Consider the following 10,688-nt stretch of genomic DNA (forward strand, 5'->3'; position numbering starts at 1 on the left):
ACTCATCCTAAAATACTGGGATATTTTCTCTAAGTAGGCGCTCTCAATCAGCTGTTTCGAGTGCCAGGGGGTTGAGTCCTTTAACATTGCAGGAGGTCAGGCATGGCGTGAAAGTCGCTTATCCTAGCTGCTGCTTCTGCCACCCCTCGTTTTTGTTCCGCTGCCTTTGGAACGCCTGATGCTGATGGTCACGAAAAATTCATTGACCGCTACAAGTAGAGCAGGTCGCTAGTAATTAAGCGAAAAATACACCAAATTAATTATTCCTCTTCATTTTAAACTATTAAATCGTTAAAAGGGGAGCGAAATGCGGTTGACAGGCTATTTTAGAATATATTTTGCTTAGATAACGCTGTTTTAATTGAATGTGGAATGGAAAAACAACACGGGATTTCAAACCCTTACTGATTTGTCCTATTTTGCACTTTTCCAAAGAAACAGCACTTAAACCTTCGAGAAAATATTTAAAACATTAGGTAGCTTTGTTGAATTGGATATTTTTAAGCTTAGAGAGTATATGGCAAAGTAATCATATATCATCTCCGATCATAAGAAATGTTAATTTTCTTGATATGTTCTTGCTGACTATCAACTTTAAACATTTCTTATATTATTTTATCGGAATAATAAACATTTTTACTAATTCTGAAAAATACATAAAAAATGTTTTAATCTTATAATTATATTTGCTGTTTCTTGTTGATGTTTTTTTTTCCAGAAACTGTGTTACCTTATTTTATACTAGTCCAGTTTTTACCGATCGCATAAAGAGTCCACGATTGCTTGCGATAATTGCTATGCATTTATTTATAGGTATACAATACTTAGTTTTAAAATAATATAAAATATCGTATTTCCTAAGCTTACTATTTTAAATGTAATCCCGCTTAGTCTGAAGCTAAAGCAGTCCAAAGCTATCCCCAAGTTTTAGCGTGTTCTATAATCATCTTTGGGGTTCCCTCACCCACTAAAAGCTCCCCCGTGGAGCTTTATTTTGGACTCCGACTGCTTGGGGATCTGGGAATTTTTAGCGCTTGGCTCAGTCGGTTGCCCAACACCGCCGACGACGACCTCTAAACAACCTTTTGGGGTCTCGCTCGCCATGTCTCGCTTATTTCGCTTTGGAATTTCACGTTGACGGCGCAGTCGGCGGGAGCAGAGGCATCGGCATCGGCAGAGGCGGCGGCAGAGGCAGCGACCGACTCGAAGCGAAAATAAAAGCGTTAACCGCTCTCCTCCAGTGCAGCAGCAGCAGCGGACCCAGCCAGTAGCCAGCAGCTAATCACCACATCCCAGATTCAGTTTCCAGTTCGGTGAGTGGGCGTGATAAAGTGGAGGAACCCCTGAGAAAAATCAGGAATATATCCCATAATAACTCATAATCTGCCAGTGCAATTGAAAAGTCGCGTAATCGTTCCCATTTTTCTGGGCTGTTTCGTAATGCCAAGTTACAGAACAACACAGAATCTGTAATCGTGTGAGTGAGTGCTTAGTTCCCATGTATTTCGAATACATTTTCATCTCACCACTTCCTCGTGCTCAAAACTCTTATGACAAATTCTAGAACCTTGAGGTTCCCGAGTGCTGTTGACCTATGCCCCGCGGAAAAAAAGAGTGGGGCTACGGGAACTGCAGGCGATAAGAAACCTTATCGGGTGACTCTTAACTCTCGAAAGTAGTTTTTCTCTACCGGCTCAACCGGCTCTCTTTAGTTTTTTTTATCCCCACTCGCTCTTCCAATTGAGTTCATTTGCTTATTGGCAAAGTTTCAACTGCAATTTGTAGTCGCCGATGCGGGTTTTCTTTATAAATAGTTGCCGCAAATGTTAAATGTATGTACTATGCAACGGGAAATACATACATTTTCGTATCTTTCAATTAGCCAACGTCATCGTAAATTCCTCGGTTTGTTGACGTCTTCCCTTTACTTTATCCGTCTTTATCTATTGCACTTTTTATTTACCTTTCATTGAATGAGTAGAAGACGTAATAAAATTGAGAATAGGTGGGGTATAAATTCGTATAGAGGGACTTAATCGGAAAAGAGAGGCACCAGTTTAGGGGTTGTTTTGATAGGAACCTATATATGTATGTATATTAAAACGAGTTCTGGAGGGGCAAGGACTTCTTTTGAAGGTCAACAGCAGATACCTGTTTATGATATTCAAAACAAGATCCATTATTATGATTTGGTTGTCTTTTAAAATCTTTTTTATTTTTTATAAGTTACATTATTGGCTGTCAAGATTTCATAAGACATATAAGTTATAAAAATTATTATAAAGATCTTACTGTTAATACTATTTTTAATAACTTATATCTTTAATCAAACCCACTACCTTATCGTAATCGACGTAATAGTTTGATTAAGCCATACACCTTACTGTTGTAAAGAACTAGATAAGAATTTATTGCTATATCTTATAGCTTGTATTTATAGTCCCGTTAGTAAACAGTTACCAAAGCAAAGTTATTGAGGTCACAGAAGAAGGGCATATCATTAGAAATACAGGAGTACGTGACGAATCCAAAGTTCCCTGCCTTCAAAAATGTTTTTTATACAAAATACGTCGTATACCACCCATTTTTGCTGTTCATCGCTTGACGTCAGTTGGTAGTCATTCCATTCGCAGTAGTTAGTATTATCTCCCTTGGGTGCTGTTCTTTTGACCCACTGTCTGCCTTCGAGGAGGCCGGACCTAAAATCTCGTTATGATAATACGAAACCTTTGGAACCGCCAGTGGGGGCTCGTTTTTGATTCAAAATTTCCACTGATAGCTGATACGAAATGCGGCCACAAGTCGAACCTGTTTGTTCATCTTTCCGGAGCAACTTCTACCATATTCCATGACACTTTTTAGACACTGTGTAGATTTTTTGTTCGTTTTTTATCAGCTTGTTTTTGTACAAGCACACCCATACATATAGACCGACATGTGTCGGTTTTATTTTTATACACGGTTTCTTGATAGCAACTTAAATTTATTTTGATTGTTTTTTGTTGTCATGCGTTGCCTGATTCTCTTTTATTTTTTGTTCATCGTATATATTTCGCCTAGTATCCGAATCTTTTTAGTCTTCGATTGATTGCCGGCAAGTGTAGGTGGGTGTTGTCTCCTGAGTGAATCCGAACTAGCTATAGATAACTTATCCTATAGATACAAATTTAAACATAAAAAAAATTCGAATGAAAAAAGTATTATCTCCCGTGAAGCTATATAAAATTTTAATATGATCTGTGAAAATAAAAAGCAAGAATTATAGCTTCAAACTTTAAAATTGAATATATTAAAATACTTATAAAAACAAAATTAAATTTATGATGAGTTTACGAAAAAAAATGGAAGAGAATTAAAAACAAAATATCATATAATCTTCAAAGTTTTTAGCAGGTCACTAAAACTAACTAAAATCGCAAGTTTTTCACGTGTATGCCAAGTGTTAAATATATGGCGTGGGAATTCTGGGTGATGCGGTAAACAACTTTTTGTGATAAGTTGCGGTGGTCTAATCTAAAGCGTGATATTTATGCCATTCCAGTCCTTGGCTCATTGTCAATGTCAAACAAGTAGAAACCGAGTTTTTAGTCATCGCAGAGTATTTCGCATCTGTATCTACATATTGCTGGATAGTCGTCGGTCTCTTTCGCACTAGATACAGCTATCTCTATCTTTCACACGCGCCGCACGACTTTCGGTTTTTCAACAATTTCTATTCGCCTTTCGTAAGCAACAAATTTCGCTGGCAACATGTGCCGCCCCCAGCCTAGCAACATTGTTGCTTGACCTTGTTCAATGTCAAACAGAAATTCATGCGCCCTGTGTTGACGTCGCTGCCGGCAGAGGCGTCGACTGAGGCAGCGCTGTGGCAGCGATAATAAAAGTGAAAGTTTCCACGTCACGCATTATGCGGGTGGGAGAGAGAGGGATGTAGGCAGTGAGAGCGAGAGGGAAGACTCCATGACTTTGATTACATCAGAGGAGGGAATTATTTCCGAGGTTTCCGTGACTTTGCTCAGTTACTGAAAATTCATCGTCGAGGTTGGTTCGCTTTTTCCCAAGTGCTCTAGAGTTTAATCAATCGTGCGGTTTTTATAATAGTTGGAAAAGTTAACAGGCCTTATAAAGAATTCGGAAATTAGCAGTTCCCAACGAAAAACATTGTAGTGCTTTATTTTTAGAATAATACGTAGGGAAATTTTTTATAAAACGTTATAATTTTCACTCAGTTTATAAAAAATAGGCAACATTTTGTATGTAAATGTTGAGAGTGGGAGAAAGACCGAAAAAGTGAGAGAGAGAGAGCAATAGATATAGAGAAAAACACGTTTTCCGTGCATGCGCCTTTAATCGCCTTCTATTACTCGCTCTTTGCTATCAAATCAGCTGTGAGAAACACTAACATGCAAAGAATTTATTATCTGCAATGGAAAATATTCTGAAATTGAAAAAAATCCAAGTGACATTGACCTGACACTGAAAATATGATGATATAATTTTGAATCATCATAACATGTGATATGTGTAGTTTCGAAATTTTAAAAATATTTCAAAGATATTAGTCAACTTGGGATCGGTTATAAATAAAATTGTTATTACATTTTAAAGAACTTTCTTGGGTATTTATTTCAAATAGCAGAAGAATAGTTCTTATAAATGAATTCTTAAAAAATATATATTTTTAAAGAACAATTATTTATTGATATATAGATACATTTTTATTGACTCGTAAAATAGACATAATAATAATAAAAAGTGGGTCAAAATCAATTGGTAATCCACCTGATTGATAGCTACCCCATTAGCTGATATGATCTATACATGTTCCAGAAAAAACATACACACCTTTGAGTTATTAGAACTTTACTGTCAAACTGTTCAGATCATTTTTAGGAAGTCCCCCAGAAATTTCTAGTTTTCCATCCCCCCTAAAAAAGCTTCAAAATTCTCCGTTTAAGCCATGGATTTATATATTCTAAGCCTCTACCAAATTACGTAGCCAAATTACTAACTTGCGACCTCCGCTCTTCTTATTTTTCCACCAAAAATGCACCACCTTTGGCGATTGGCTTTAATCCGCATGGGAAATGGAATCGCGTTTTGCAGAACTACACTCGAATCTCAAAAATGACCACCTACTTCAACTACCCCAGCAAGGAGCTGCAGGATGAGCTGAGGACCATCGCCCAGAAGATTGTGGCCCCCGGCAAGGGAATCCTCGCCGCCGACGAGTCCGGCCCCACCATGGGCAAGCGTCTGCAGGACATCGGCGTGGAGAACACCGAGGACAACCGCCGCGCCTACCGTCAGCTGTTGTTCAGCACCGACCCCAAGCTGGCTGAGAACATCTCCGGCGTGATCCTGTTCCACGAGACCCTCTACCAGAAGGCCGACGATGGCACCCCCTTCGCCGACATCCTGAAGAAGAAGGGCATCATTCTGGGCATCAAGGTCGACAAGGGTGTCGTCCCACTGATGGGCTCCGAGGATGAGGTGACCACCCAGGGTCTGGATGACCTGGCCGCCCGCTGCGCCCAGTACAAGAAGGACGGCTGCGACTTCGCCAAGTGGCGTTGCGTCCTGAAGATCGGCAAGAACACCCCATCCTACCAGTCGATCCTGGAGAACGCCAACGTTCTGGCCCGTTACGCCTCCATCTGCCAGTCGCAGCGCATCGTCCCAATTGTGGAGCCCGAGGTGCTGCCCGATGGCGACCATGACCTGGACCGCGCCCAGAAGGTCACCGAGACCGTCCTGGCCGCCGTCTACAAGGCCCTGAGCGACCACCACGTCTACCTGGAGGGTACTCTGCTGAAGCCCAACATGGTCACCGCCGGTCAGTCGGCCAAGAAGAACACCCCCGAGGAGATCGCCCTGGCCACCGTGCAGGCTCTGCGCCGCACCGTCCCAGCCGCCGTCACTGGTGAGTCCAGATCTGGGTTGGGAACAGGTGTCACTATAGTCTCGGGAGATAAGGAAATAATATATCATACTATATCAGGGAACCTTAAAATAGTTATTAATTGTTATCTCTGGAAATGAAGAGAAGATATATTACTATATCAGATAATATATAATATTGAATCAGTATAGTATATAAATAGTAAATGAGTAATATCTCTGGAAATCAAGACATAGCATAGTACTATATAAGGAAACCTTATAATAGATTCAGTTCCAAAGATTATTCTGACACCTCTTCTACTGTATCTGGTATTCCTTTTCCAATATATTTTCTATTACGAACGCTTGTTAATCCACTTTCCCCCTTAGGCGTGACCTTCCTGTCTGGAGGTCAGTCCGAGGAGGAGGCCACCGTCAACCTGAGCGCCATCAACCAGGTTCCCCTGGTCCGCCCATGGGCTCTGACCTTCTCCTACGGCCGCGCCCTGCAGGCCTCCGTCCTGCGTGCCTGGGCTGGCAAGAAGGAGAACATCGCCGCCGGCCAGAACGAGCTGCTCAAGCGCGCCAAGGTGAGTCTTTGGATAGTACTTTCTAAATAAGATATGGATATAGTTAGTTACTTAAGAGGTGAATGCTCAAAAAGTGCCGGTTCTTATGTTTTGGAAGAAGGTGTTGCCAAGGCTAATTGGTTTCGGGAATATTACAATAACCGCAATCCCAAAAATCTATCCCATTTCTATAACCTAATTTTTAGAGGAAGGTCAATACCTTATTGGTTTCGGGAAAATTATAATAACCGCAATCCCAAAAATCTGTCCCATTTCTATACCCTAATCCTTAAATGTTCCTTATCTCACCCATCAACCGATACCATTATCAAATCTAATCTATTCCTTTCCATTGAACTTTACCTCTAATATGCTTACGATGCTAAATTCATTACTTCCTTATCGAGCTCTAACTAACATAATACTTCTAACTTAATAACTAGACATTGGATTATATGCAAAGCAGTATTCTTAGCACTCGATTCCAAGCAAACTTTGGACAAATACAATTATTTTTCAGTTATTAGGAAAATGTATCATCTATAAAAACTTGCTTATAATAGAATCTTTAGGATTCGTTACTGCATATAAATCAATGCGTAGTAATGACCAATCTGTGGCATGATAATTTCAACCAGTTTACAACATTCATTTACTTTTATTTTCCCACCTTATTTAATAGTCATTAAAACCAAAATAACCCATAATTTCATCAAACATAATCACCTAACCCCATACTTAGGCCAATACTGAGGCGGCTTGTGGTAATTATTGTCCTGGATCTGTGAAAGGGTTCGCTGGTAAAGATACTTTGCATGTGGACGATCACAAGTACTGAAACAAAGAAATCAAGATTGGTTGCTTTAAGATGCCGAAGAACGAACTTTAATGGGGTAAATTTAATAACTAGACCTGCTTTAAACTCAAGCCAACTCATCACCAAAACGCCTAACATATCGCTCTCATTTTCCTCATGCTTCGCTTGCTCTATGCCTAATCTCGCCTAATCCTGAAAAGCCATAAAGCTGATTAATCCCAACCAAAATCCCGCTCTCCTCCCGCTTCCACAGGCCAACTCCCAGGCCGCCCTGGGCAAATATGTGCCCGGCTCGATTCCGTCGTTTGCCGCCAATGCCACCCTCTTTGTTGCCCAGCATTCGTACTAAGACCCAAATGCCAAGCACTAATCCCGAACCAGAATCGAGCCAAGATATATCCCAAGCCGAAGCCAAATCCAGCTGCATAGCGCACAAGATACTGATCAAGGCCCAAAAATGGACTGATACTGGCGGCATTCACATTCCCCCAACAACGGAACTGCAAATATATTCCTTTTAGCCTATTGTATACCTTTTACCACATAAACTGACTAGATCATAAAGAATATTTTGGAAATCTTATTATAAACTGACAAGCAGAAATAAATTATACATTTTCTTTTGATACCTTAGTTGTTAACTTTGTTTTTGATTTTGATAGTTTAAATATAGTACTAAAAATAAATAGTTTCTAAGTTTACTTTTTAATTTTAGTTTAAGTTTTTTATTGGTCAGTTAGGGAACTTATTTTATAGGTTTGTTTAATTTATAGGTGACCAAAGCTTACCTCTTTTATTTATCCCCCATGTTGTGTACCCAACTTAACTTTATTTATGATAAGTAAACTTTTTGAAGGGCCCTGGCTAACTTTCTAGTGTTTATTAGTTAAAGTTAAAGTTTCGGAATATCTGTAGCTGACAGTTGAGCTAAAATTATGTGGTAAACAAAAGCGCGCGTGCAATGAAAAATATGGTCAACCTGCCACAGGCTCTTCTTCCGATCCCCAGCGCTATTATATGTAATCGAATCATAATTTTCCTGTAAAAGAACTTGCAAAATGAAATTTTCCCAAACTTTTTACGCTGTACGTAACATGTATTTGTGCGCTTGGTTGCGTAGAAAGTTTCAATAAATTTGCCGCAGGTGGCTGGGAAAAGTTTTTCGTGTGCAGCAAAAATCAGTGCGAAAACTTTTCAAGCTGGGCGAAAAACTTTTCTGCTGCGGCTCGCCAAGTTATAACTAAGTAATAATTAAGAGCAAGCGTTTGTAATTAGGAATGGTATTTTCCTGGATATTTTCCAGGATATTTCCCAAATAATATTAACCGATTCTCCCCGCTTTTCCTCTACCCCCAGGCCAACGGAGATGCCGCTCAGGGCAAGTACGTCGCCGGAAGTGCTGGTGCCGGATCCGGATCCCTGTTCGTGGCCAACCACGCCTACTAAGGCGTTGGGATTGGGATGGACCTTGTCTTCACACAATAACAAACGCAACCATATACAACTAACTACGAAGCAGATTGCTGGAATCGTTTGGCAGTTTTGTTTATTTTTATCTTAGTTTCAAGAGCTAAGCAAAGCAAGCATTAAAAAATCAAAAAAAAAAAAGAGAACACGAATGATTACATTTTCAAAACATGTTTTATATGTGTAGTACGTCACATGTTTGCAAATTAATTATATGATAAAAATATTTAAGAGAACTACTAATTGATGAATGCAGAAGAAAGGAATGATTATGTTCGATGGAGAAGCAATTTTATCTTTAGTTTTAAGCACATGAACCTATTATTGTTGAAGTTATGAATTTTCTATTATATTATGATTATGAAAGATTTCAATGTGAACAAGCAAAAAGTGTCGTAAATCGTTAAGTTAAACAAACATTTCATAGTGAAAACAACAGTAACCCACTATCAACAACATCAAAATGTAAAAGTCTTGGAACATTGAAATCGCACAAAGTTTTATGAAATTTTCTAAAGTTTTATAAAAAAATCGTCTATAAAAACCGATGTTTTACCATTATTATTACTCTTAAACTTTATATTTATGATTTATAAGTATAAGTGAAAAAATGACGCAAATAAACAGAACACATTACAATAAACCCGAAAAGCCCCCAAACAACTCAATTAACCATATTTACTTATATATACACTGTTAAAAAACAAAATGTTGTTAAAAAAACGTTATAAAAGAAAGATCATGAAGCTGAATTTCAGCGTCCATTGGCTGCCATACTGTGCAGGGGCACAGTCTTGTTACTAGATTTTTCCATCTTTGATCCTCTATCCACATTTGATAGATGGTAACAAGTGCAGCACGTAGTTGTCACAGTACATATTACAAACTGAAATATTGTACCACTCGCTAAACACATATATTTATCAAAGCATGTTTTACTTTATATGTTATCAAGTTGCAAGTTCTGCATATCGTTGTTAATCGCATACTTATTTGAAGTGCAATGTGAAAATATTACAGACACAAAAGAAGGATATATAATACTAACCGGAAGGATTAAGCTTAAAATAGTTTATTGTGAAATAAACATGAAAAGTCACCACCACAAACAGCAGCAACATCCAGCTGTACCAATATACAAGAAATAAAAAACAACAAAAAAATAACATCCGCATAAAGGGATGTTGAAATAACATCTTTCAATAAAAACCCGAAGAGCAAAAGAACACAAATTGGTTTTATTTTATTGGGTTTCCTAAAAACCATTGCATACGCTAAGGCGTAAGTTACAGTTGGAGAAGCATTGAGAGCTTGGCTTAAGTCATCTTCTTAAGGTTAAGAAATTGACTTTGCTCAATATAATCTTTGAAGTCGCATATTGAATATCGAATGAGAAAGCTAAAAATAGTATATTGCTTTAAGCGACCTACAAAATTTAAATGTAAATAATAAATATTGCTCTTTCATTTTATAAATATCGACTTAGGAAACTTATTTGACCTGATGAACTCTAAACTCCTATAAAAACTGTTTTATTACAGCTTTGTGAGACTTCTGTAGAAGCAATCCCACAGTATGTAAAAGCAAAATGATTAAATTCTATAATTTTTTTGTTTTTATGAGTCATAACAATTATTTTAAATCATATTTATCATTGCCTTGAGCATTTATAAAGCAAAAGTTAAGGACCGAAAATTTTAGGGTCAACCCAGAATCTGTATACCTCTATTTGAGGGTCTCTCGTAATTGAAATTTACAATTTCATTCATTACTAATGCAAATGTAAGCAAGGCGTGCAACAAGCGACGTAATCTGCAACGCGATCCCTTTCCAATTGAGTTCGTGGCATTCGCGGGGTGCAAAGTTCGCTTAATCGCACCCAAATCAAATGCACAATGGCCCAGACAGAGAGACTCGATGATAAGATGGCACAGGGTCTTTTTAAATAATGG

At 38.5% G+C, this 10,688-nt stretch overlaps 1 protein-coding gene across 2 annotated transcripts; it reads left to right on the forward strand.

The window, feature by feature from the left end:
- The first annotated feature begins 1,056 nt into the window (after positions 1-1,056).
- Positions 1,057-9,404, forward strand: LOC119545687 (fructose-bisphosphate aldolase). 2 transcript variants are annotated; one of them, XM_037851432.1, is made up of 4 exons: positions 1,057-1,313; positions 5,107-5,923; positions 6,274-6,473; positions 7,523-7,856. In XM_037851432.1, exons 2-4 carry the CDS (start codon positions 5,128-5,130, stop codon positions 7,616-7,618), a joined length of 1,092 nt encoding a protein of 363 aa, XP_037707360.1. In that variant the 5' UTR covers positions 1,057-1,313; positions 5,107-5,127; the 3' UTR covers positions 7,619-7,856. The 2 variants fall into 2 exon arrangements, with proteins under 2 accessions (XP_037707360.1, XP_037707371.1); XM_037851443.1 differs by lacking the exon at positions 7,523-7,856 and adding an exon at positions 8,626-9,404 and having other exon boundaries at positions 1,060-1,313.
- The last annotated feature ends 1,284 nt before the right edge of the window (positions 9,405-10,688 follow it).

Source organism: Drosophila subpulchrella, chromosome 3R, assembly GCF_014743375.2.
Source record: "Drosophila subpulchrella strain 33 F10 #4 breed RU33 chromosome 3R, RU_Dsub_v1.1 Primary Assembly, whole genome shotgun sequence".
NCBI classification, from domain to species: Eukaryota; Metazoa; Arthropoda; class Insecta; order Diptera; family Drosophilidae; genus Drosophila; species Drosophila subpulchrella.